We start from the raw sequence: 26,657 nt of genomic DNA, 5'->3' as shown, positions 1-26,657 counted from the left end.
GGTGTCAAACCCCTTGATTCTGGGTAGGTCGGTAACAAAGTCCAGAGTGAGTGTATGCCATGGTCTCGGGAGTACAGGTAGCGGTTGGAGTAGGCCAAGAGGACGTCCCTTCCTATTTTTGCACTGAACACAAATAGAACATGTGTTGACATAAGCATTAACATCTGCCCTCATCGAAGGCCACCAACACCAGCGTTGTAGTAAACCTAAAGTGCGCCTTTGTCCGCGGTGGCCATTAATGGGAGCATCGTGGGACCACTCTAGAGCTAAATTGCGTGATTCCATGATTGGAATAAACACTTTATCCTGATAGTAGGGAAGATCGTCATGTAACACTAACCCCCAATCTGATATTTGTTCGGGATGTGATTTAGTCCACTGACGTATAGTGTGTAGTAGGCTCGAAAGGAGGGGTTAATAGGCATACTACATGTTTTTTCTCTAAGACCGTTTCTGGAAAAACCGGGAGAGAAACACCCCCTGGGGAACGAGAAAGAGCATCAGCCTGTCAGTGTGTAGTTCCTGGTTTATGCTTGATGACAAAGTTGTAGGCAGCAAAGCATAAGTGCCATCAAACTTGTCTGCTATTTGCGCATTTTAATGAGGCCAAGTCCTGTAGGTTTCTATGGTCGGAATAGACAATTGTCTGAGCTTGCTCCTTTTTCCTCTTCTTCCATTAATGGTGGCACGCGTTGGGATGTCCTCTTGGCCTCCTTCCACTCCTCCAAGGTCATTATTAATGTTTACCCTCAGGCCAACCTTCACCTCTTTGATAGACGCTTCCTACGCCTCATCAACTTCCTTTCTTCTCCTGCTGTCCCCCCTCCCCTTTCCTCGGCTACCTTGCGCCTTCTCCCTCCCCTCTCTGCCCCCCCTCGGGCTCCTTCTATATCTCCGCAGGGCGTACCCCTGATCTGTACCCCTCCGGGGAAGTCCTTCAAGGATGGCAACCTTCTCCACATTGCCACTCTCAACTCTTGTTCTGCTGTCAAACATTCCTCTGATATCTGCCACCTTCTCGAAGAACTTGACCTTGAGGTCCACGGTCTCACTGAGACATGGTTCACGACCAGCTCTGTCACTAGCTTTGACATGCTTCTACCTGACCGCTACAAGATCCTCTCTGTGCCCAGGCCCAACCGCTCTGGTGGGGGTGTTGCCTTCATCTTCCCTGAGTGGATTCCTGGCTCTGTCACTCCTACGCAGACCTACTCCTCTTTTGAATGTCTTGTCTGCCGGCTCTCTCTCTCTCTCTCCTAGCCATTCCCTTACCGTGGCTATCTATCCACCGCCTGCTCAGATTTCCTCCTTTCTCTCTGAGTGGGCGGACCTCTCCTCCTCTCTCTTGGCCTCAACCACTCAACTCCTCCTTCTTGGAGACTTCAACATCCACTTGGATGCCTCCTGTCCCCCCTCTGGACACTTTTGTGACCTCTGCGACTCTCTTTCACTAACCATTCTCCCCTCCGGCCCGACTCATTCTGCAGGGCACACTCTCGATGCTCTGATCTCCTCTGACCTTCCCCTCTCTGTCCCCCCCTCTCCACTCCTCTCTCTGGAGTTCTCACTTTCTCCTATCCTCCCACCTCACCCTCCCTACCCCTCAGGCCAAGCCACCTTCATCACGGCCACCCTCCTTCGCGGTCATCTGACCCATGAAGCGCGTGTCTGTTGAGGCTTTCGCCACCACCTTCTCACCCCCAGATCCCCCTTTTGGCTGACTCCCACCCTGATACATCCCTCTCCATGCTCCACTTTGCTATATCTGATACTCTTGATATCCTTGCCCCTGTCATGAGAATCTGCCTGAAGCACAAAGCCAAGTGTAACTCCTGCTATGACTCCGACCTCGTCACCCTTAAACGCGAGTGCAGGGTGGCCGAGAGGAAATGGCGTGCTTCATGTTCATCCTCTGACATACTGGCCTGCCGCAACAGCAATACCAAGAAGAGAGCCCATATCCAAGCCCGGATCTCTGCGGCATCTAACAACTCGGCTGAACTCTTTAAAATCTGCAAGGAACTGGCCAATCCTGCTGCAGTCTCTACCTCTCCTGTCCCTTCCCAGGCCCTCTGCACAACACTGGCTTCTCACTTCATTTCCAAAACTCAGGACATCATGTCCTCACTCTCCTCCTATCAACTCACTCCCTCTACCGCCTGCTCTTCCTCTGGCCTTTCTGCTGCCATCCCCCCTCCCTCCCTCTCTTCCTTTCCCCTTTTTTCTGCTGACGAGGTTTCTCGACAAGTCCGATCCATGAAAGTCTCGTCAAAACAGGTTCACCCCTGTTCTTCCAAAACTATCAAGGACCACATCGACTCCCTGGCTCCTGCCCTGACTGATTTCTGCAATCACTCCTTCACCACTGGAGTCTTCCCATCCCCCCTGAAGCACTCCCTTGTACACCCTCTTAAGAAACCCTCTGCTGACCCCTACTGCCCGGCTAACTATCGCCCAATCTCCATCACTCCCTTCCTGGGCAAGCTCCCGGAGAAATTGGCCATCTCCCATCTTAATCTCCACACCGAATCTGTTGGTTGTCTTCATGACCATCAGTCTGGCTTCAGGGCTGCCAGAAGCATGGAAACTGCTCTCCTGAACATCCGTGAAAACCTTCTCTCCAACCTCGACTCCAACACCCCGTGTGTCCTTATCTTGCTTGATCTCTCTTCTGCCTTTGACACTGTCAACCACGCCCATCCTGCTCAACCGTCTCTGTGATAACCTGGGTATCACGGGACAGGCTCCGACCGACCCTCCCAGGTCCAACTTGGGTCCTTCCTCTCCGATATCTTTTTCTCTACCTGTGGGGTCCCCCAGGGTTCTAACCTCTCTCCTTGGCTGTTCAACCAATACCTGGCACCTACCGCATCGCCGCTCTCTGCCCAAATTTTCAGTGCTATGCAGATGATACTCAGCTCATTTTCAGGCTACCCTCAGCCTCCTCCTCTTTGACTGTCTGCCTGCTATCCAGGAGTGGTGTGCCGCCATTGACCTCTGCCTTAATGCCAGTAAGACCGAGATTCTACTCATCGGCACTCCCTCTCCCTCCTTCTCTTCAGCTCTCTGGCCGGCCTCTCTTGGCCCTCTTCCTGCTCCCACCTGCAAGGCTAAAAACCTCAAGGTCATCTTCGACTCCACACTCTCCTTCTCTCCTCACATCTCCGACGTCTCGAAGAAGTCACACTACCAGCTGCACCTCCTCAGAGGTATTCTTCCTCTCCTCTCCTTCCCCCAGAAGCTCACCGTCTCCAGAGCCCTGGTTCTCTCTAAGTTGGACTATTCCAACAGCCTCTATCTAAATCTGCCTGCCTCTACTCTCCGCCCTCTGCAACTTATCTAAAACAGGACTGCGAGACTTGTCCTTGGCCTCAAGACCAGGGATCGTATCTCTCCAGGACTGAAATCTCTGCACTGGCTCCCAGTGGCTGCAAGGATTAAGTTCAAAACCCTCTGCATTATCCACAAGGCCCTCTGGGGCCTGGGCCGCATTACCTTCAAAACTCTTCCTAAATACCTTCCTTCTCAGGCTTTTCGCTCATCTGCCTCCAACTCCCATAGGGTTAGCCGCTTCTACAAGCAACGAGTTGGTGGTCGATCTCTCTCCTCGGCTGGGGCCTCCCTCCGGAACAGCCTTCCTGCCTCCCTGAAACTTGAGGAGAATCATCTCTGGTTCCGGAAACACCTGAAAACCTTCCTCTTTGCTTCTGCTTTCTCTGCCTCTCTCCCCTGCTGAAATTCCTGCCGATTCTGCACTGGTTACCTGGCAACCCTTTCTGATCTTTGGCCAGATCCCGCCTTTGCACACCTCCCCTGCCTCCCTGACAACCCCCTGCACTTAGGGACTGGTTCTGTATCCCTTCAGTCCCCTTCCAGCACTTATGTCTGCTCTTACCTTGCACTTGCCACCATCAGGCCGTTTTATTTATCGTATTTATTCTTCTTTCCCATGTTCTGCACTTTCCCCTTTCCCTTCCCCATGGCACTCTTCCCTTTTTCCCTACCCTTGCGCGATCTGAATGACACCTGGCCTAGTAGGATCGTTGTCTGTCTTCCACTGTTTTCCCCCTCCCTTGCCTTGTTGCGCCTTGAAACACTTGTGTATAGGCATGTTATAAATGCCATATCATATATCATATCTGATGCGTGGCCTCTAGTAGATAGTGGGCCTCATTACAAGGTTGGAGGTAGCCATGGCGCTATTAGCGCCATGTCTGCCTCCAAACTCGTTCCGACTCCGCCCTGCTGAATGGAGCAATTACCGGTCCATTCCAAGGTTGGTGGGACCGGTAATTCCCCATTCACTAGTGCCATTCCCCATTCCCATTTGAGCCCCCACAGGGCTCAATGGGAATGGGGAAGGCGCTAATAATGGTACCGTAAATTGCGGTACCGTTATTAGCTCCAGAGTCCCTTTGCGGGTCCAATCCTTAACGACTGGAAAAACCAGGCATTAAGGGAGGACCCACAAAGGGAACTCGTAGTAGGGCGGTAAGGGATTACCGGCCCCGGTAATCCCTTACCGCCCACCTCGTAATGAGGCCCAGTGTCTCCAAACCTGAAATACTTCTTTGATGGCCAGTAATTCTTTCTCAGTGACGGTGTAGTGTGTTTCTGTAATGTTGAACTTCAGGGAGTGATAGGCCACTGGATGTAACCGGCCGGAATCAGGGCATGTCTGGGATAAGACTGCTCCCATGGCAAACGAGGAGGCATGGTCTTCCACTATAAAAGGAAGATCGGGATTCGGGTGTTGGAGAACCGGGGCCGTGGTAAAAGCGGCTTTTAATTTGTCAAAGGCTTCCTGTTGTTTCTTGGACCATATAAAGGGTACATGAAGACTGGTAAGAGCAGTAAGAGGAGCCTAAATGTCAGAGAACCCAAAGATAAACCGCCTGTAGAAATTGGCGAAGCCCAGGAATGACTGTAGGGCTTTGCAGGAGTTGGGAACAGACCAGTCCAATACCGCATGGATCTTGGACTCGTTCCTGGATAGACCTCCAGGCGAAATGTGGAACCCCAAGAATTCTACACTGTTTACATGGAATAGGCATTTCACGGGTTTGGCATAGAGGGAATGGGCCCATAACCGGGAGAGTACTTCACGGACATGTTTCACGTGATCCTGTATATTGGGTGAAAACACCAGTATGTCATCCAAATAAAGGACAACGTATGCATCGATGATGTCACTAAATATGTCATTCATATACCGCTGGAACGTTGCAGGGGCATTACATAAACCAAACGGCATGTCTGTATATTCGTAGAGCCCATACCGCATACAGAATGCTGTTTTCCATTTGTCACCTTGGCGAATCCTAATTAGGTTGTAGGCCCCGCTAAGGTCCAACTTGGTATATATGGTGGCGTGTGTCAAACGCTCGAGCAGGGGTCCAATGAGGGGTATTGGGTACCTTTTCTTATTGGTTATGGCATTAAGACGTCGATAGTCAATACAGGGACGTAGGTCCCCCTTCTCGTTGTGGTACAAAGAATATTGGGCTAGTGGCAGGTGATGCTGATTGTCGGATATGACCAAGTTTTAAGGCCATTTGGATATATTCTTTAAGTATTTTCTCCTCCACAGGTGATGATGAATAAATCCTCCCCTTTTGTAACGCGCCTATACACAAGTGTTTCAAGGCGCGACGAGGCAGGGGGGGGGGACAAGGGGAGACAGACAACGATCTTACTAGGCCAGGTGTCATTCAGATCGCGCAAGTGCAAGGGTAGAGGGGAAGGGAAAAGTGCATGGGGGAAAGGGAGAGGGGAAAGTGCAGTACAGGGTTATTAGCATACAGCATACAGGATAAATAACAAGGGCCAGCTGGTGGCAAGTGCGAGGTAAGTGCAGACAAGTGCTGGGAAGGGGGGCTGTATGGATACAGACACAGTCCCGTAGTGCAGGGGTTGCTGTGGAGGCAGTGCAGGGGAGAGTGGCTGGTCCGAGAACGGTGAATGGCCCAGTTGCAGATTCAGTGCAGTTTCAGTAGTATTAGCAGGGGAGAGGGGGAGAGAAAGCGGAGGCAAAGAGGAAGGTTTTGAGGTGCTTCCGGAACCGGAGGTGGTTCTCCTCAAGTTTCAGGGACGTAGGAAGGCTGTTCCAGAGGGAGGCCCCTGCAGTGGAAAGAGATCTGCCCCCAACTCGTTGTTTGGAGAAGCGGCTGACCCTGAGGGAGTTGGAGGCGGATGAGCGAAGAGCTCGAGAAGGAAGATATTTAGGAAGAGAGAGTTGAAGGTATTTTGGGCCAAGGCCCCAGACGGCCTTGTGGACAATGCAGAGGGTTTTGAACTTGATCCTCGCAGTCACTGGGAGCCAGTGTAGTGATTTCAGTCCTGGAGAGATACAGTCCCTGGGCTTGAGACCAAGGACAAGTCTTGCAGTCCTGTTCTGGATGAGTTGCAAAGGGCGGAGAGTAGAGGCGGGCAGATTAAGATAGAGGCTGTTACAGTAGTCCAGCTTAGAGAGAACCAGGGCTCTAGAGACAGTGAGCTTCTGGGGGAAGGAGAGGAAAGGAAGGAAACCTCTGAGGAGGTGTAGCTGGTAGTGTGACTTATTAGATACGTCGGATATGTGATGAGAGAAGGAGAGTGTGGAGTCGAAGATGACGCCAAGGTTTTTTGCCTTGCAGGTAGGAGCAGGAAGAGGGCCCAGAGAGGCCGGCCAGAGAGCAGCAGGGAAGGAGGGAGTGGGAGTGCTGATGAGTAGAATCTCAGTCTTACTGGCATTAAGGCAGAGGTCGTTGGCGGCACACCATTCCTGGATAGCAGAAAGACAGTCAGAGATGAGGGAAGGAGAAGAGGAGGCCGAGGGTAGCCTGAAAATGAGCTGGGTATCATCCGCATAGCACTGAAAGTAGGGGCAGAGAGCGGCGATGTGGTGGGCGAGAAGTGCCAGATACTGGTTGAACAGCCAGGGAGAGAGGTTAGATCCCTGGGGGACACCAAAGGTAGAGAAGAAGATGTCAGAGGAAAGACCCCAGTTGGACCTGGGAGGGTCGATTTGAGAGGAAAGAGGTCAGCCACGCCAGAGCCTGACCAGTGATACCGAGGTTATCACGGAGACGGTTGAGCAGGATGGTATGGTTGACAGTATCAAAGGCAGAAGAGAGATGAAGCAAAATGAGAACACATGGAATGTTACAGTCAAGGTTCGAGAGCAGGTCCTCACGGATGTTCAGGAGAGCAGTTTCCATGCTTCTGGCAGCTCTGAAGCCAGACTGATGGTCATGAAGACTACCAACACATTCAGCATGGAGATTAAGCTGGGAGATGGCCAGTTTCTCCAGGAGCTTGCCCAGGAAGGGAGTGATAGAGATTGGGCGATAGTTAGCTGGTCAGAAGAGGGTTTCTTAAGAAGGGGGTGCACAAGGGAGTGCTTGAGAGGGGATGGGAAGACTCCAGAGGCAAAGGAGTGATTGCAGAAGTCAGCAAGGGCAGGAGCCAAGGAGTCAATGTGGTCCTTGATAGTTTTGGAGGAACAGGGGTGGACCTGTTTTGACGAGACTTTCATAGATCGGACTTGTCTTGAAACCTCGTCAGCAGAAAAAAGGGGAAAGGAAGAGAAGGAGAGAGGAGGGGTGGCTGCAGAATGTCCGCCTCTGGTACCAAATCAATGGGGCAATCGTAAGGCCTGTGTGGTGGCAAGGCCTCTGCGCAACCCTTATCGAATACATCTAGGTAGTCGTGATATTAAGTAGGCAACCCACAGACGAGAGTATCCACCATGTGTTGGGGTGGATCAACAACCATCAGGGGTGGTTCGTCCAGAGTAAGCCGGGCTACTGCACCTAGCAATTGTGATGGCGTCTCCACCATTCCTAGTTGAGTAAGGCATTTGGTCTGACAGAAAGGTGATTCAAAATACAGTTGGCCGGAGGCCCAATCAATCACCGGGTTATGGAGATGCAACCAAGGTATCCCAAGGATAAGACCAAAATGGGGGGAGTCATGATTAAATCAAAGACTATAGTTTCCTTATGGGTATCTTGGATTACCAGGGTCAAGGGAGCGGTCTGTTTGATAGGACCTGAAATGAGCGGTGTACTGTCCACTGCTTGCACCGGTTCGGGCCGTGGCTTAGACTGTAAAGGTAAATTGAGAGAGAGGGCTAAAGCATTGTCAATATAGTTCCCTGTGGCACCAGAATCGATGACAAGGTGGACTGAATGTATGGTATCGGGGGCAAAGAACAAAGTGGCCTGTATCAGTATAGGTTTCATACCAGTGTGTGTTAGTGTGGTTGGTGTGGGGGTCTAATCGTAGCTCGTCCGTGCCCCCATATTCAGGGACGAGCTTTTTGAAAACCCGGGGTTTTGAGACAAGGGCGTCTAGGGCATTCCTTGACAAAGTGTCCATTAAGGCCGCAGTAGAAACAGGTGTTTGCTGTCCTCCTGCGTTCCCTTTCAGTGGGCGTGATTGGACTACGAACCCCCCCTATTTGCATGGGTTCTCCTTGAGATCCTGTCAGGGTTGGTGGGGCTGAAGAGAAGCCTGACCCTGCTCTCCTCTCAGAGTGTCTAGCGTCTACCTGGAGGGTTAGGTCCACTAGTTCATTCAAGAGGACCGGCAGGGATGGGTCTACCGCCAAAGCATTTTTCATGGCATCGTTTAACCCTTTATAGAAGACTACTGCTTTTTTGTCTTCAGGCCAAGCAGTCTCTACTGCTAACTGATTGTACCGATTTATGTAGTCGATGAGAGTGGATTTCCCTTGTGTTAAATTGAGTAGCTCTAGATCTCTGGATTGGGCCTTGTGTCTTATGTCGAACACTTTGGTCATTTCTGTTACCAACAGGTCAAAATCATAAAGTGCTGGACTGTCACTTTCTAACAAGGGATTGGCCCAAGTGGCCGCAATACCAGCCAAATGGGAGGGCGTAAATGCGGCTTTTGTTGTTGAATCAGGAAAGGACTGTGGTTTATATAAGAAATGCAGCTTGCACTGATTCAGGAAGGTGTGGAATCTTCTGGGGTCTCCCTGGAATTTTTCTGGTGCTGCCAATGGAAAGGGAGTGGGCACAATGATCCGAGTAGTGACGGTCGGTACAGCCTGGAGCGCACTTGGTGAAGGTGTGGGGTCCCCAAATTCCGGGTCAGCCGGTAAAGCATGACGTTCGCTTTGTATAGTATCAAGGCGTTGGTGAATGGCTGCAGTTGCAGCAGCCATATCAGAACGTAGGACAGTAATGGCCTGGACCAGCGCAGCCACCGGATCCCCAGTTGAGGGATCCATGTTCCAAGCGACAGGAGGCTTCTCAGTCTGTCAAGACTTGCGAGGAACAAGGATACCTCCATCCCTAAACAGCCAACAGCGAGACCAAAAGACACTCGCTGTTCGAAGATTAGGGCCACAGGTGGAAGATACCCAGGGCTTCCGGATGGCTGCTGCAAAGGAAAGGGGCAAGTTAGGTGATGGCAACAAGATAAGCAATGTGTTATATGTAGGAAACAGTAGGCACACCTACCAGAAGTCAGGAGATAGAGTATCCTAAATGGTGGGGTAATACCTGTTCCCTCAGCGGGCCGATACAACACACAGGGGCACTGGGAGGTAGAAGAAAGCACCCTTACACCACGCTGGCACCACCTGTAGCTTGAGCCTGTGACTGATAGAGTGTCACTGGAAGGCAAATTCAGGGCAGCTGATTCAAAGGGGAAAACCGTAAGAAGTCCGTAAACAATCCGAAGTCAGAACCAGAATGTCGATCTGCTGGCGTAGGGAACCAAGAACAATCCGTGAGGAATCCGTAAGCAATCCGAGGTCAGAACCAGGAGTAACAATCCCAAGGCGTAGCACAAAAGGGTAAGGCAAACAGGAGTCCGTAGAGCGAGGTCCAGAGGTCAAAAACACAAAGAAAACAAAGTAAACAGGAATCCAGATCGTAACGGCACACGCCGTAAGAAAACAGCTGAGACGCGTTGTGTTGCTGGGTAGTGTCTGTTTTATCCCGTAACTTCTGTCACGTGAGCCTGTTGATCATGTGATGCGTCACATGATTCAGTGACTGACGCGGCCCAATGGGTACGCTGGTCCTTACCAACAGGGGGCGTGGCTAGTGTCTGACTGCAATTGGCAATGACGCGCCTGGAAACATGGCGTGCCCCTGGTGCTCCACATGAGACACCTTTCCTCCTTTGCGTGTACAGGCGCCACAAGACTTGCCATGCCAGATACACATGATGGCTCCCCCCCGTGATATCCTCTCCAGTGCCCCAGCACTCTTCTGCCCACCGAGGGAGCAAACCCCTGAAGCGGACGCAGGGGGAACTTAGAGGTGGCAACCCCAGATCCCGGGCATCTACGTGGGTGAGTTCTGTAACAGAGGCTAGGGACTTGCTGCAGGGAGGTGTGAGCATGTGTGCATGGACGTGTGCGCGCGACAGGTGCCTACTGTGGCTCTAGATATCGATAAGGTCTTTTTATAGCAGAGAGGAAAGGTTTAACCGCATTGATTACCTTAGTGGTGAGAGCGGCGGAGGAGGCTATGGAATTGACCTGATGTGACATTGACAGAGTTAAGTCAAGGTATACTCCTAGGGTTTTTACTGCTGAGTAGACCGTAATGGTGGAGTTGTCAATATTAAAGGTTTTGTATTGTGGTGGGAGTTTGTTCAAGGTTTCTTTGGTGCCTACTATGAGGATCTCTGTTCATGCATTGTACATAGTTGACAGGATACTGTACATAGTTGACATAATAGTGTTCAGCATCCACATAACCTGGAATCTCTGGGGAAGGTCTGGAGTGTGCAGAGGTTCCAAAGGTGGCTGTTTACTGGACGGTGAGCTGGGAGGTCGCGTCCAAGAACCTTGCTCCTTGATAAAAGGCTTTCCACTTACCGATGTGTCCAGAGCCTTTATTCTTTAACCGCCCCCAAGCCGGAGCAGGAGCCTTCACTGGTGGAAAAGTCCTGAAGAGACCTTTGAGGAACTCCGTGACAAGCCTGTGCGACCACAGGGAGGGTTTACCGGGTGCCAGGTTATACTTGGATATGGCAGCTAGATGCACCTTGATAGAGGCGTTAGCCAGGCCAGCCTTGGCCAGCAAAAGCAGATACAGGAGGAGCTGCGTAGCTGTGATTCGCAGAGGCGTAACCTTTGCAGTCCTGCACCTTACTGTAAATTGCTTCTATTTGGGGCTGTAACAAGACAGCGAAGAGAAAGCTCTGGCCAGGATCATCTTGCATTCCTGCGGCAGGGAATAGTGCCCAAACTCTAGGGATCCAGGAGCCAGGCTGTGAGGCTCAGTGAAGCTGGGTCGTGGTGCATAACTGCTGAACCCATATGCATGCATTAGTAATGGTCGAACCCCAAACCCTCACCCATAATGATAGGCTCACAACTTGTATCAAGTGTTGGCAATAAAAGGCCATAGGATTTTATTGTACAGATATGGGTTATGTAAATAACAATATCACATATCATGATGGTATCATACTTCTGGGCACCGGGTCCTGAGGTTACCCCCTCGGACCCGTGCCGCTACACACGGGCAGGTTGCCGGCTGACCGTGTTCCCCCAAGAGTATGCCCTAGAGACAGCCCCTGTGAGCAAGTGTTGTGTTGATTTCCCGAAAGAAATGCTCCATGCCCTGGCTAGACAGATGGGTGCCGTCGTGGAGAAAAAGGTCTGGGTTGCCTAGTGTAATGGCTGGGTGTTTTATGAAACCCAGTCCTCTTGTCACACAGAATCTCTCTATCGTCCTGTCCAGTTTTCTTCTGGATATGTCTATAGATTTGTAGCAGTTGGCCCCTAGCCATTTCTTTCTTGGTAAGATGGCTGAGAAGTATATTTCAGTACCCCTCCAGTTGTTCGAAATGCCTGCTAGGGAGGAGCAGATTTCTTTGCATAGGATGCGTCTAGCTGTGCTGACTAGGTCGTTGCCCTCTAGATGGATGATCAGGAATTCTGGGGTGTCCCTGTATGCCACCAGTTCTGCTAGCGTTTCGTGGACGTCAGCCCAGCGTAGGCCTCGGTATCGCCACCATGAAGTAATGGTGTTTCTGAAAGGTGGCCCTTCTTTGGTCTCTTCTGCCCATCTGCCTGTCCTCGATTCGCCTGTTTCTGTGGTGGTGGGAGGTAGGGAAAAGAAAGAACATTTTTTGGGCGGATGGCTATATTAATTTTGGTCTGATATATCTTTTATAACAGTCTGACTTCCATCCCCCTATGTTTTTTAGTAGTTGCGGAGCTAAACCTCCTTGCCATGCTGCAGTGGCGGCACCTATCCTGAAGGAATGCGTGCCGAACTGTTTGGGATCCCACCCTGCTCTGCTGATTGCTTTTATCCCCCCCCCCACTTTGGGTCATTGTGCGTAATAGAGGTTGGTGATGCAAACTAGGCAGTTTGTTGCCTCATCGATGCAACAAATATTGATGGATCTTTTTGCACCCGTTTTCGACTGTTGCATTTCTATGTTAACACTCTCCTGTCTCACCCTGATTTCCATGACTCCCAGGCCGTTTGTGGCTTTGGTGCTGGAAGCGATGAGTTCTCCTACCCGGAAAGCCCCGAAGTAGGCTAGGAAAAAGGCTGTTTTAAATAACATTATCTCGTATGGGTGCCAACATATGGTTTCTAAATGGCTTGCTATCTGCACCAGTTTGCTGAAATCAAGGGGTCGGCGGGTGTCCACTTGCGGACCCTCTATTCTGCCCCATCCCTTCATTGCATAAGAGATGAGGGCGTTCTGGGTGGGGTCTGAATCGCCCTGTATTTTCGTAAAGTATGAAATTGCCACCAGGTGTTTTTTAGCCCAATCACTTTTGAAACCTTGTTCCCGGGCCCATTTTAAAAATACTTCTATATCTTTAATCGTTATTAGTTCTACGTGGTTTACACCTGTGGCTTTAAATACTGTTTGCAAACACTTACTGTACTGTGTTGCAGTGGTGCTTGCCACCGCCCTCTCTGCCATCTCTGTTAGGAAGCCTGTGAGGTTGTTGGCACCCGTTGTTGATGTGCCTGATTCTTGTTGGGCATCCCGCCCTGGGCTCTCTGGCGCTGGTGTTGATGCCAATGTGTTGCTGGTACCCCTTTTAGAGGTGCCTGCTTTGTATTGGTCATCCCGGCCTGTACTCTCTGGTGCTGGCGTTGATGCCAATGTGTTGTTGGCACCCGTTTTAGAGGTGCCTGCTTTGTATTGGTCATCCCGGCCTGCACTCTCTGGTGCTGGCGTTGATGCCGATGTGTTGTTGGCACCCGTTTTAGAGGTGCCTGGTTTTCGTTGGGCATCCCGGCCTGTGCTCTCTGGCGTTGGCGCCGTTATTCTTGTCTTCCCATTATTGCCCAGCATTCTGCTGGTATTGGCGTCATCTGTTCTTGGGCGTGCAGCGCTAGCTCTCGGAATCTTGTCCACTGGAAACGAGATAAGGCATCAGCAATGTTATTATCTGCCCCTGAAATGTGCTTCGCTTTGAGTACAACGTTTACTTGTAGTGTGACTGTTGTAATGGCTCGTAATACTTTTAGTATTAAAGGGCATTTCGTAGACCTTTTGTTTATGGAGCCCACTACAGCCATGTTATTGCACCAGATCAAAAGTTCCGTATTCGCTAGTCGCCTGCCCCAGATGTGTAATGTTAGCCAGATGGGGAATATTTCTAGTAGGGTGATGTTTCTTGTCCACCCGGCTGCTTGCCATGAATTGGGCCAGTGTTCTGCCACCCATTCGGAGTCTAGTATGGCTCCAAACCCCTTGCTCCCAGCTGCGTCAGTGTATAGGACCCTGTTTGACCGGGTATTTAAAGGCGTTTGCCAAAGTAAAGACCCGTTGAAATCTTTGGGGAATTTTCCCCATGTTTCCAGGTCCTGTTTCACCTCTCTGCCTAGCCGGATATGCAAGTGTGGTTTGGTGAGTGATTTGAATATCCTCCCTTGAGGTATTACTTTGGATGCGAAATTGAGGCTGCCTGCTAAGGATGGTATTTCCTTTACAGTCCCCTTTTCTCTCATTATCAGGTTTTGTATTTTAGCCAGGAGTTCTGATATTTTTGTTTTGGGGATTCTGCAGAGCCCCTTTGCTGAGTCTATTTCGATGCCCAGAAAAATTATGTTTGTGTGGTTTGGTGGTTTTTTCCCTCGCTAGGGGAATTCCCCACTGAGCGGCCATGTGCTCCAGTTTTGTTAAAGCCTGGCCACATTCCTCAGAGTTTCGTGGCCCTATGACCATGAAATCGTCTAGGTAATGCACTATTTTTGTCCCTGGTCTCTGCTTTAGGAAAGCCCATTGAAAAAAGGAACTGAATTGCTCAAATAGTGCACAGGGTACTGCGCACCCCATGGGGAGGCATCTATCTACATAGAATTAGTTGTTAAAAGTGAAACCTAGCCACTGCTTTGACTCTGGGTGGACTGGCAAGAGTCTGGAAGCAGATTCGATGTCCAGCTTAGCCATCAAAGCGTTTCTGCCGCACTCTTGTATGAGCTTTACCGCTTCTTGGAAATGCGTGTAAGGTACAGCGGATTCTGTGTGTGGGATGCCGTCGTTTAAAGACTGGCCTTTAGGGTAGGATAGGGGGTGGATTAGTCTCATTTTTCTGGGTTCTTTTTTGGGGACCAGGCCTAGTGGAGATATTAAATATTCCTTTAGAGGCATGGCGTCACAGGGACCTGCTACCCTGCCCAGTTGCAGTTCTTTCTTGATTTTGGTTTCTACTATCTGGGGGTTGTCCCTGGCTGACTTTAGGTTCATCGGGATGTATTGTGACCCAGTGCCCTTAAATGGGATGAAAAACCCTTTGGTGAAACCCTGCAATATTATCCTGCTGGTTTCCTTGTCTGGGTAGCTGTTTAGGGCGTCCCTAAAATTGCCCGGGTTGATGGTTCTAAAATTGGGATATCATTCTTTCTTGGCTGGTAGTCTGGTGCAATTGCTTGCTGCATGGTCGCCGTTGCAGTTTGTGCAGGCACGTTTGTACCAGCATTCTTTGCCCCATGTACACTGGTTTTTCCCAAAATTTCTGCATGGGATGTTGGATTTAACAGCCTGCTGTTTGTTCCGTCTCTGGGCATTATTTTTAGCCGTCCAAGGCTGGTTCCTCCGAAAGGGCTGCTCCCCTTTTTTGGATTTATCATTGTCATGGGATTTGCTTACTTGCGAATTTTTGCTGTTTTTGGAAGAAGAATGCATGGTATCTTCTTCCTGGGGAGGTTCGGCGTGGAGGGTGTATAAATCGCTCTGGACTTCATCCCACTCAATGGCCGGCCTTTCTGACATGCTCCTCCTAAATCTGATATCGTATGCAAGCCATGTCTTCCCTCTCTGTGTTACTTTTACTTCCCTTATTTTATCAACGTATGCCCAGATCTTCCTACCATCCATGGGGAATTTTTCTTCATATATTGTTGCTAAAAGGGCAAAGGCCTGTAACCAGTTGTCCCGGTTTTGTTCGACCTGGGCATTTCTGGCAATAGCTTTTTCTTCTATTTTTTCGGGGTCTCTGAAAGAGTCTTTCCCTTTGCGCTGTGCTTCTATTAGGGAAAAGATTTCTATGAATTCTTCCCATATGGCTTCTTTGATTGTGGTATCAATGTTCCATGCCAGGCATCTTTTGTATCTATTTATTATCTCTGTTTGGAAAGATTTCATTTTTTGGTCTAATTGTGCATTACAGATTGTTACAATGTCAGTTGTATTGCTGCCGTGTGTCCCCGTCGCGCCCGTGTTGTCTGTGCCTGGGGTTGCCCATGCTTTTAGGGCACCTGCTGAATCTGTTGCTGGAGTTGTGGAGGCTGTTGTATTTATAGCTGGGGCGCTATTGGCAACTGCTGTACTTGTTGTGGCGGGATTGCTGTAGGTAGTGTTACGGGTGGGTTGACAACCGTTATTGTAGGTTCTATTGCAATGGTAGGGTTTGAGGCCCCAGGTTCCCTTGTGGGCGTTGTCTGTTTCCCCCTTATTTCTACCATTAGTTGCTGTAACTCCGCTACATTCTCGCATAGTTTTGACAATGTTTTGGTACCTTTTCTAGCGCCTTCAGATATTTTTCTCCTTTTTAATGGTGCAGAAACCTCCTCCTGGCTGGGTGGACTGGTAATTCCTTCCCTGGGTAGGCCTTACATGTTTTCTCTAACCCATGCCCATCAGTAGTGTTCCGCTGCTTCAATGGCTGCTAGCAATTATGGTGATTTGGGCTTCTGCACCGGTGTTGGGGGTGCCTGTGCTTTCCGTTTGGGCCCCATGTTCTTCTATGCCTGCTATAGGGAAAGGAAAAAGGTTTTATCAAGGAGTTAAATTTGTTGTTATCGGCAAATTCTTTGCGCCTATTCTATTTGTTACCCGTGCTGGGTAACTGTTGACTGGTGCCTTCTAGACCGTGTTCAGAAAATTGGGCAGCCCCCAGGCTTGATTTACTGGATTTAAATAATTGGTTTCGCTTGTGAGGTCGCCCTGCAATATTACAGAAATGATTTTAAATCTGCAGTATTTGGGCCCGCCGAGCTTGAAACTGTGTTCGCCAGCTCTGCGTGGCTGTCAAGAAAAAACGAGTTCCCGGCTCGCTGTGCTACCAAGCTGGCTTGTGACTCTGCCAGAGTTTAAAACTGGCTTGTGTTATCTTGCCCCGCCTGCCTTATAACGCGGGGGTTCCGGTCCACTGTAATAAAATGTTCCTCTTCCGGACATAAATGTCTATTTTTCCTCCCTCGTAGTCCCAACGCGGTGGCTCACCTGTAAAGTTGTTGAATCGGTCGCCGTCCGCGCCGTGCTGTTCGAGTGCCTCTCTCTCCTTCGTTCGCACTGGTTTTGGGGATGATTCCGCAGCACGAGTCTTTGTTTGTTTTGTTTTGGACACGCTCGCCACTGGTTGATAACAGCAGTTACCCTGCCTCGCTTTTGGGATGCCCATGCAGCATTGCCCAGTATTGTTCTGTTTTCTCTGGACAGAAAATCGGGAAGTGGAGACAGTCGGATGGACTAAGCAGGTATGGGTACCACATCGCCATGTCCACAAACAGAATAATGAGGATCACCCTGTAATGGCAATGTCCGAGTGTGTTGATCACACATAGCAGGAGTGGAATTGGCAGGAAGGCGTACAGGGAGAGCCCGTCCCACGGGAACAAGAAGGCATCCCCCAGGCTCTTCAGCTGAGGGTACCTGTTGGTGAAACTCTAGCACTTAGAGTTGGTCGCCGGCGTGAAGAGGTTAATGTGGGGTTGACCACACTTGCGGAAGAGAAGGGATCCTTACACCTGCTGAAGTTCCCACTCATGGCTGGACTGCAGCTCTCTGCTGAGCTAGTGTGTGATGGTGTTCTTGTTGCCTGCCAGGTGAAGGGGACAAGGAACATGTCCTAACAATGTCCCAATGGTACAGAGACAAGGAAAGCGCTTCCCACCATGCTGTCAGATGTAGAACATGGTGGTGGTGTCCATGAAGATCCGCACCACCTTCCCCTGCAGCTGAGGCTGGAACGATTTGAGGGCCCAGAAGACTGCCCGGGGCTCTGGGATGTTTATCTAAAGGTCTTTCTCTCCTGGTCCGAGGGCTCTGGCATGCAACTAACCTGTGTGGGCCGCCTACCCTTCCAGAGAGGCATCTGTGTTGACCGTGGCTTGGTACGACGTAGAGCTTGTCGGAACTCCTGGGTGGGGGCATTCCTGTCCATCCAAGAGATCATGACCGGAAACCACCTTGCATCGAGAAACTCCCGAAGAGGCCTCATCTGGAGCCTGCAAAGGGGAACAAGATAGATGCAGGAGGACATCATGCCCAACAGCAACTTGATGGAGCGCACTGTTGTCTTGGACACTGACAGATGTTGAACCAACCCCAGGAAGTCGTTCACCCTCTCTTCCAAGGGGGGTTGCTAGACATGCAACCAGGTAGAGGTGGGCGCCCAGGAACTGAGCATTCTGCGATGGCACTATGCAGGACTTCCAGGGAATTGATGGAGAATCTGACAGCCGTCAGAAGTCAGATGGTCTCCATCGTGTGCTGGGTTGCCAGGGCATGTAACTGGGAGCGCATGAGCCTATCGTCCAGATAAGGGTATACATGGATGCCCTTGCGGCATAGATGCGCTGCAACCAATGCCAAGCACTTTGTGAACACTCTTGGAGCCCTGAACTGGTATTTCCGGCCCTGGCCCACAAAAGGTAGGACCTTCCGATGTTTCTGGTGGTTGGGGATGTGAAAGTATGCGTACTCCATGTCCAGAGTCGCCAGAAAATCCCCTTCTTCCAGCTGATAGAGCACATGCTGCAACATAACCTTCCCAAACTTCTGGGACTAAGTACTTGTTAAGGCATCTTAAATCCAGGATTGGCCGCCATCCTACTGACTTCTTACAAACCAGAAAGTATATGGAGTACACTCTGGAGCCCTGGAATCGCTGAGGGACAGGTTCCATTGCCCCTTTCTTTAACATGGCTTGAACCTCCTGCAACAGTTGAGCCATGTACAGTTCCTGGCGCGCCACAGTGATTAAAAACCACAGAACAGGTTATCATGCCATGTTCTTTCGAGAGAGGGTGTCTGCTACCTTTTTTTGCATGTCACCACCTTGGACTGGACCTCTGCCTGGAGGTTTGAGGCTTTCAGACAACCCTGGCATCGAAGGGCCACACAATTGCCCCTTCTGGCAGAACCGCTATGTCCAGTGCCAAATTGATGGTGTGATCAGAGGCCAGCTCTCCCTCCTGGAACAGGACAGGGCTTCAGACTTGTCATCCGGCAGGAAATCCAATATCGGCCTGAGCTTGTGCCAAAGCACCCTGTCGTAACAGGTTGCTGCCACATTCAGTTTGTGGGCGTGTTGTTGGCCCCAGTGAAGCAGGAGTATAGGCTTGCTACTGAGTGCTGCAGTGGTTGCCAGACTCGGATCCTAGGCCTTCCGCATGTTATTCAACCACTTCCGAGTTGTCCTCCTGAGCAGGACACTGTGTGTGACAAGTCACATTGATTTTTGGGCAGGTACTCTGTGCCACCACAATCTGTTGCCACATTCAGTTTCTCAGGACGAACACCAGCACTTATCTACAGCACCAGTGGCAGAGTAAGGAGTAGCACAATCTGCGTTGATTATATCTGCAAATCAAGTGCGGCGGACATACAGCACCTGGCGGTGGCCATGGTATTTGCCAATGTTCTGCGAGAAAGCAACATCCAAAGAGCAATAGCACAGCAACACCAAGCTGCCCCCACCCAAAAAATACTTGGCCCCACTGAATGAAGTAATTTGTGCAACCCTTAGAATAAACAACAAGCTGGCCCCATCTCCCTGCGCACATTTCAATGGAAGCTAGGAAGGGCCGTAAAACAAGATGCCCTCCAACTGCTTAGCCCAATTAAAATCAGATAATTTGCACAATCCAGGAGATACACAAGATGACCCAGCCATGCTACACACATTTCAATAGAATCTAGGAAGCACTGTGTGAAAAATGAGACAACAGCAACCAAGCTTCCTCCACAAATGCCTAGCCCCATTGATTCAGATAATGTTGGCAACACACGAGATATAACAAGTTGGCCACTACACATGTCTTTTTATGGATGCTAGGAAGGCCCGTCTGGAAACAGGAGACAGCATTAATACAAACTGCACCCAAACACTCCGCTCCATTTATTCAGATAATTTGGGCAGCCCATGAGATACAACAAGCTGGCCCATCACCCTCCACACATTTCAATGGAAGCTAAAAGGAGCATGTGGAAACACGAGACAATAGCAATACAAGACAATCAGGCCTAAACACAAATCGAGCTGATCACTAAATGAAACTTTGCCTTATGCGAAATATCACAAAGCAGGTTCAAACAGGAAGGCACAAGTTTAGGTGTGCTAAATATGGCATGGAACATTAAGTGAGTGAAATGACTGCTACATTTTGTCACCAGTTGAGCGAAACTGCCGAAACATACATTTGATTTCGCAAAGCACAAAAAGGCAAAATCAGAACCCTCTCATTTCATTTTTGGAAATTTCACCTACCACTTTGTCTTGACCAGGGTCAGTTTTAAGAAGGCAATGGCTTAGGTGTAGCAGAAGAAATGTTTGAGATGCTGGGTGCTGTGGACATAATTAAACGCGTGGTATACTGGAGTAGCTTGTTGAAGTCAGTGAGAAGATTGTCCAGTGTTTCCATGTAGTAGGTGGCCACGAGGCTTGCCATTCGTGCATAGAAAAGACACTACTATCAGCACCCCGGATTACCAGATTGGCAACCCAGGGTGCTAATATCATTAGGTATCCACTCCACGGGCTGAACAGGGGTGTGGAGGGAAGGTAACCGCCTGAGGGCCCTCATTAAAAAGGCCCCGCTTTGCTCTGGCTCAGTTTTTAACTAGGGCCCAGGCTGTTAACCCCCCCGAATAGCTGGTGGAACGTGTACTTCATGCTATACAAGACAATTGGATTGTTTGATGTCCCATTGCAGACAATGCGCTAGCACAGGGCAATAATGGCTAGTATAAGTCCTTTGTCCAACATTCCCATATATTTTTTCTTTGACTCTTCTAGTTTTAAACAAAACATTCTACTCTCATTGGGTGAAATGTTCTAATAGTGATACTACCACCCTACTTAAGGGAAATTACCAGGTGGTCCCCTAGAACTACTTAAACTGCCACGGTTCGCTCTGGCTTTTAACTTGGGCCTGGGGCTATCACCTGGTAATTCCCTCAGAATGCATTATTATGGCTTAATTAGGGCCAAATCATAATGGGAAGATGTTGGGTAGGAATGTGTGGCCAAGGCTGTTGAAGTAGGACCAGAAGGCAAGTGTACCCTTTGATCAGGATGGGCAGGGCATCTTCATTCACAGATTGCAGAAGGGGTTCTGGCAGAACTTGTGAAGAGGCCCAATATATAATGTATAAAGCACAAACTAAGGCCCAAAGGCAACTAAGCGCTGAAGGGCAGCAAGCCCAGAACAATCAATTGCATCAAACTTCAGCTAAAGAAGAAGAAAAAAGACTAGAACAAGTGAGTCTTCAGTGCTCTCCCGAAGGGAAAATAGTCAACAAGTGTTGTCAGGTAAAGCAGAAGAGCATTCCACAAGCTGGGGGCAAGGACTGAAAAAGAACGACCACCCAGATGCTTTCTGCCTGATAGAACCTTTGGGTAGATTTGCAACATAGTTTATACGTCTTAATAAACTACAATAATGACAGGCTTGCATAACCATATTCTATGCATTTCCATACTTCTGTTACAAGAAAGAAGGAACTGAATTACACATAGGTAATCAACCTTGGCCGAGCCAGTGAGGCATCATTGTTGAGTCTGGTATTGGGGCTTACAAAGTGATGCCCACTCTTGGAATAGAAGATGTATTGCAAATGTTAATTACTGAAATACTTAATGACAAATTTTCTTTTTTAAGTGCGGACTAACTTCAACAAACCTCTTTTCTTCAGCAGGACAGGCTCAATGTGGTACAAAGGGAATCCACAAGAGGACATACCTTTGAAGGGTGAGGAGAAGACATACTAAGAGCAATGGTGCTATGCAACTGTGTGGTATTGGGCATCAAGAGATGACAAAATCAAGCAAAGCAAAATACCTCAAGACAATACTTACACGGATCACATACTTATTTACAACTCAAGAAACACAAAAGAAGCGCTTAATCTATGCTTTTCATTCTTCCAGCAGTGTTCTCAGAAAAAATATACTATCTCCAGAATATGTAATGATGAAATCAGGAACCATCACATGATTTCAATTATCCCCTACTTTGGAATGTAATGTTACTTTTGTTTTAGCAAATCTGTTGTTGATGGTCCCTTCTGACTCTTTCATGATGCTACACTTCCCACCTCGGACATCAGTGGAATGAAACGGGGAGTATATAGCATCAGGTTGGAATAAAAGAATGAATAAGAACCTTTGGTAACAGCCTTTGTGATGGATTTCTTCTTCCTGGTTCCTCATCATTTCAAATAGCTCCAGGTGCAGATTGATATCGAAAAGGTCTGACTAAAGTTACCATCCATCAAGCAAATGTCTAAATGGATATATATATTGAACCCTGTACACAGGTGCAGAGAAGGCGGAAGGCACTCCAGGAAGCAGCTTTGCATGCGAGAATCTCAGCAAAACACTGAGCCAGGAAACCATTAAATGTCAGCCAAAAGGTAATACTTTAATAAATCAAATGTCCAGGACAGAAAAAAACAACAGGAAAAACGACGCGTTTCGCGGTAACAAACCGCTTGTTCACGTTAGGGGTGAAGAACACAGAAAAAGGACTATTTATTCTACCATAGGCTCTATGGTTGTGGTATAGAGAGTCGCACACACTTCCTTTGAGTCTAGTACTCGTGCCTGCCATCTTTGATTGGGTTCAACGGCTTAGCCAATCATTACGGCAAGACAAGGCAAAACATGCTTGTGAATCGGGCATTGTAAAAGGTAGGCAAAAAGATGGAACAAGTTACTTACCTCTAACTGTTGTTCTCCAGCATGGGTCTGGCATGGATTCACATGCTCATGAATATTCCCCGTCGTCAGGCTGGGAATCCTCGGTAACGAAAAAACCAGTATCAGTTTCGTTTCTGATCTGTCTTTCTCAGTAGTAACCAATCACTGGTCTCTGGGTCATACTGCCCCCAGCCAATGACTGCCCTCTCCCTAAAGCCCGCCTCTGGCAGCCATCTTCAGATTTGGTAGCACGCAAAGTGGCAGTATGACCAAGTGAAGAGCCGTAGAGGGACAGGAGGGAGGGTTCGCATGTGAATCCATGCCAGACCCATGCTGGAGAACAACAGTTACAGGTAAGTAACTTGTTCCTTCTCTAGCATGGGGTCTGGCATGGATTCACATGCTCATGAATATAATAATACATAGCAGTACACTTGCACAACCACGGGAGGTGGCAAGGCTCAACATTAAGCATTACATAAAACTCAACATTAAGCATCTCTTACCTCCCCACCAGGCTCACCTTAAGTGAACAGGTTGCGCAGCACTGCCTGGCTGACTCTGGACTCCTCCCTGGAATCCCGGTCGACGCAGTAGAATCTCGTGAAGGTGTGCGTCGACCTCCACGTAGCAGCCCTGCAGATGTCCAGCAGGGGCACACCAGACAAGAACGCTGTGGTAGCAGCGATCGATCTGGTCGAATGGGCTCTCGGACGTCCGGGCAACGGTGGGTTTGCCAACCGGTGACAATGCATGATGCAGCCGGAGAGCCATCTGGAAATGGAAGCCTTCGAGAGAGCCTTCCCTTGGTTCACAGGTCCAAAGTTCACAAACAGCTGTGATGTGTTCCGAAAACTCTTAGTTCGGTCCGCGTAGAACTTCAGCGCTCTAGCCACATCCAGCTAGTGCAAAGTCCTCTCGGCCGGAGACGAAGGTGAAGGGAAGAAAACAGGTAGCACCAAGGGCTCGTTGAGGTGGAAGTCCGACGGCACCTTGGGCATAAACGAGGGGTGCGTCCTCAGCACCACCCTCGTGTCGTGAAAATTCAAGTATGGAGGCTTGCAGGATAGGGCCTGGATCTCTCCCACTCGCCGTGCGGAGGTGATGGCCACAAGAAACGCAGTCTTCCACGACAGGAATTTCAGCAGCGCCGAATGCAGGGGCTCGAATGGCCCCCCCATGAGCCTGGTCAGCACCAAGTTGAGTTCCCACGCCGGGGCAGGGGCCTTCACCGGCGGGAACGATCAGAACAGTCCCTTCATAAATTCCTTCACCAGGCGATGGGACCACAAGGACGCCTGTCCTGTGGTTCTGGTGTATCGGGAGATCGCAGCCAGATGTATCTTGATGGAGGCGTGAGCCAGTCCAGCCTTGGCCAGCGACAGTAGGTACGGCAGCACTTGAGGGGCCGTAATCCATAGAGGGTTAATCTTCTGTGCACGGCACCAGACAGAGAACCTCTTCCACTTATGTCCGTAGCACTTGAGAGTTGAGGACGCCCTGGCTTTTGCAAGGACCTCTCTGCAGTCAGCCGGGATATCGTACCCTCCAAACTCTAGCGCTGCAGGAGCCAGGCCTGCAAGTTCAGCGACTCTGGGTCGTGATGAAGTATGCCGCCTCCTTCTCTGGAGAGAAGATCTGCATCCGCCGGCAGCTTGACTGGTGGGGACGCTGACAAGTCCAGAAGGTCCGGGAACCAGATCTGCCTCGGCCACAAGACCAGGATCATCCTGCACCGGAACCTCTTGAGCTGGTTGACGAGTCGGAGCAGCAACAGCAACGGAGGGAACGCATAAAGGAACAGGCCTTCCCAGGGGAACGAGAAAGCATCGCCCATGCGCCTCGGCTGGGGGAACCTGCTGGCGAACGTCTGGCACTTGGAGTTCGACGCTGTCGCGAACAGGTCGATCTGGGGTTCCCCCCCCCCCCCCCATCGTCGGAAGAGTCGATCCACTTGATCCTGACGTAGTTCCCACTCGTGGCACGAGCGCAGCTCCCTGCTGAGTGAGTCGGCGATGGTGTTCTTTATCCCTGCCAGATAAAAGGGCACCAGAAACATCCCTTGGGCGACGGCCCAATGCCACAGATCCTGGGCTTCCTTGGAGAGGGCTGCCGATCTGGTTCCTCCCTGCTTCTAGATGTAGAACATCGTGGTGGTGTTGTCGGTGAAGATTCTCACCACCTTGCCCTTGAGGGATGGAAGAAAGGACCTGAGGGCCCAGAACACTGCCCGGAGCTCCAGGATGTTGATGTGGAGTGTCTTCTCCTCCGGGAGGCAGAGGCCTCTCGCGTGAAGTTCTCCGGTGTGCGCTCCCCACCCTTCCAGGGAGGCATCCGCCACGGTTATCTGGTGGGATGGGGTCTGAAAGTCTGTGCCCGCCGTCAGATGAGCGCGGGTGCCCCACCACCGGATCGCTCATCGGAAAGTCTTGTTGAGCGGGATCCTGTCTTCAAAGCTGCCCGTCGCTTGGATCCAGCGGGAGTCGAGGAAGGCATCCTTCGCATGTGCAGGCATCCGAAGCCTGCACAGGCGCACGAGATATATGTAGGAGGACATATCCCGAGGAGGGACTTGATGGACCTCACCCAGGCCACGTCCGTGGCCAGCAGGCGCTGCACCTTGCCCAGGATGGCCTTCGTCCTTTCTTCCGACGGTGAGGCCAGGTGCGCCACTGTGTCGAGATTTGCTCCCAGAAACAGTGCGACTTGCGACAGGACCAGGTGGGATTTGGGAAAGTTGATGGAGAATCCCAGGTCCGAGAGCAGCTGGACAGTCTTTGCTGTGTGATCCACGGCCAGCTCCCTTGTCGCTGCTCGGATGAGCCAGTCGTCCAGGTAAGGGTAGACGTGGACCCCTGCAGGCGCAGCCGCGCTGCCACCGGTGCGAGGCACTTGGTGAACACCCTGCGTGCCGACTTCAATCCGAACGGGAGGGCCTTGAACTGGTAGTGCCGTCCTTGGACCACAAACCTGAGGAACTTTTGGTGACCATTCAGAATGGGGATGTGGAAGTACGCATCCTCCAAATCCAACGACGACAGGAAATCGCCCTCCTCCAGCTGTCCTAGCACGTGCTGGAGGGTGACCATCTGGAATTTCTGTGCCTTGATGCATTTTTTCAGCCGTTGCAGGTCCAGGATGGGGCGCCATCCTCCTGTATTCTTTTTTTACTAACTAGGAAGTACCTTGAGTATACTCCGGAGCCTCTTTCGGGACGAGCACGATGGCACCTTTTCTGAGCAACGCCCTCACCTCCAAGAGTAGTTGAGGGACGTGATTTTCCTTCCTGACCACGGGTGGAATGCGGGGGCACTTTTTTACAAAGTCGAGGGCGTGCCCCTGCGCCAGGGCGTCCAGCACCCAACGGTCGGTGGAGATGGACTCCCACACGCTGACTAACTCCGCCAGCTGGCCTCCCACCGGGGTGCTTCGGTGGGGGCCCGACCCCGCTGTCGGTTCAATCTTGCTTGGCAGACGCCTTGCCGCCTTGGCCTCACTGGCGACGACGGCAGGGTCCCCCCCGATTTGCCTCATCCTCTATAGGCTTCCTGCGACGAGGAGCGGGCCGCTTGGCGGTACGTAGAGGAGCCACCGCCGAATCCCTTGGAGGCACTCTGCTTGCCTCCGGCGCTCTGAAAGGACGGCCTCCGTTGCCGGAGGACGCCTAAGGCCCTAGCAGTCTCTGTGTCCACCTTGATGGCTTGGAGGGACTCATCCACCGTTTTCCCAAACAGGTTGTTCCCGTCGACCGGCATGTCCAGCACCTTAGCTTGCACAGGTGTCCAGTCATAATTTCGAAAACATAATTTCGAAAGTAAAAAAAGTCGAATCAAAAATGTCGAAAAAAAAAATGTCGAATTGTTTTTTTTTTCGATATTTTTTTTTGGCTCTAGTTTCTGTGAAAAAAATAGGTAAAAATAAAAAAAGAGGGGTTGGGGGGAACCCCCCATTTCGAAAAAAAAACGTCATTAAAAAAAAATTCGACATTTTTTTTTTCGACATTTTTTTTTCGACTTTTTGACTTTCGAATATTTTGTATTCGAAATTATGTCTATGAACCGCTTGCACATCCTGGCGGAAATCCGTCGCCTTGAGCCAACCTCGTCGTCTAAGGCAAATGCTGTTGCCTAGCTGGCGGAAACCGGTGTCGGCAATGTCCGTTGCCGGCGTAATGGCGTGGTCCGACGCCACTTCGCCTTCTTGCAAGATCTCCAGGGCCTCGGCCCTCTTGTCATCCGCTAAGAAGTCCAACAGGGGGGCGATCTTGAACCATAACTCCCTG

At 50.3% G+C, this 26,657-nt stretch overlaps 1 protein-coding gene across 2 annotated transcripts in view; it reads left to right on the top strand.

Moving 5' to 3' along the window:
• The window catches only part of SLC22A7 (solute carrier family 22 member 7), a 666,459-nt gene extending 644,607 nt beyond the window's left edge, over nt 1-21,852 (top strand). The window contains exon 11 of one of the 2 annotated variants that reach the window (XM_069608871.1): nt 21,373-21,852. In XM_069608871.1, coding sequence (XP_069464972.1) covers nt 21,373-21,445 — 73 coding nt within the window. In that variant the 3' untranslated portion in view covers nt 21,446-21,852. Of the gene's footprint in view, nt 1-21,369 lie in introns of both variants that reach the window. The other variant, XM_069608870.1, reaches the window with a different exon arrangement.
• Nucleotides 21,853-26,657: the final 4,805 nt, after the last annotated feature.

This window comes from Ambystoma mexicanum, chromosome 4q (genome assembly GCF_040938575.1).
Source record: "Ambystoma mexicanum isolate Mex_15411 chromosome 4q, UKY_AmexF1_1, whole genome shotgun sequence".
Lineage (NCBI taxonomy): Eukaryota > Metazoa > Chordata > Amphibia > Caudata > Ambystomatidae > Ambystoma > Ambystoma mexicanum.
This window is presented reverse-complemented; position numbering and strand designations above follow the sequence as displayed.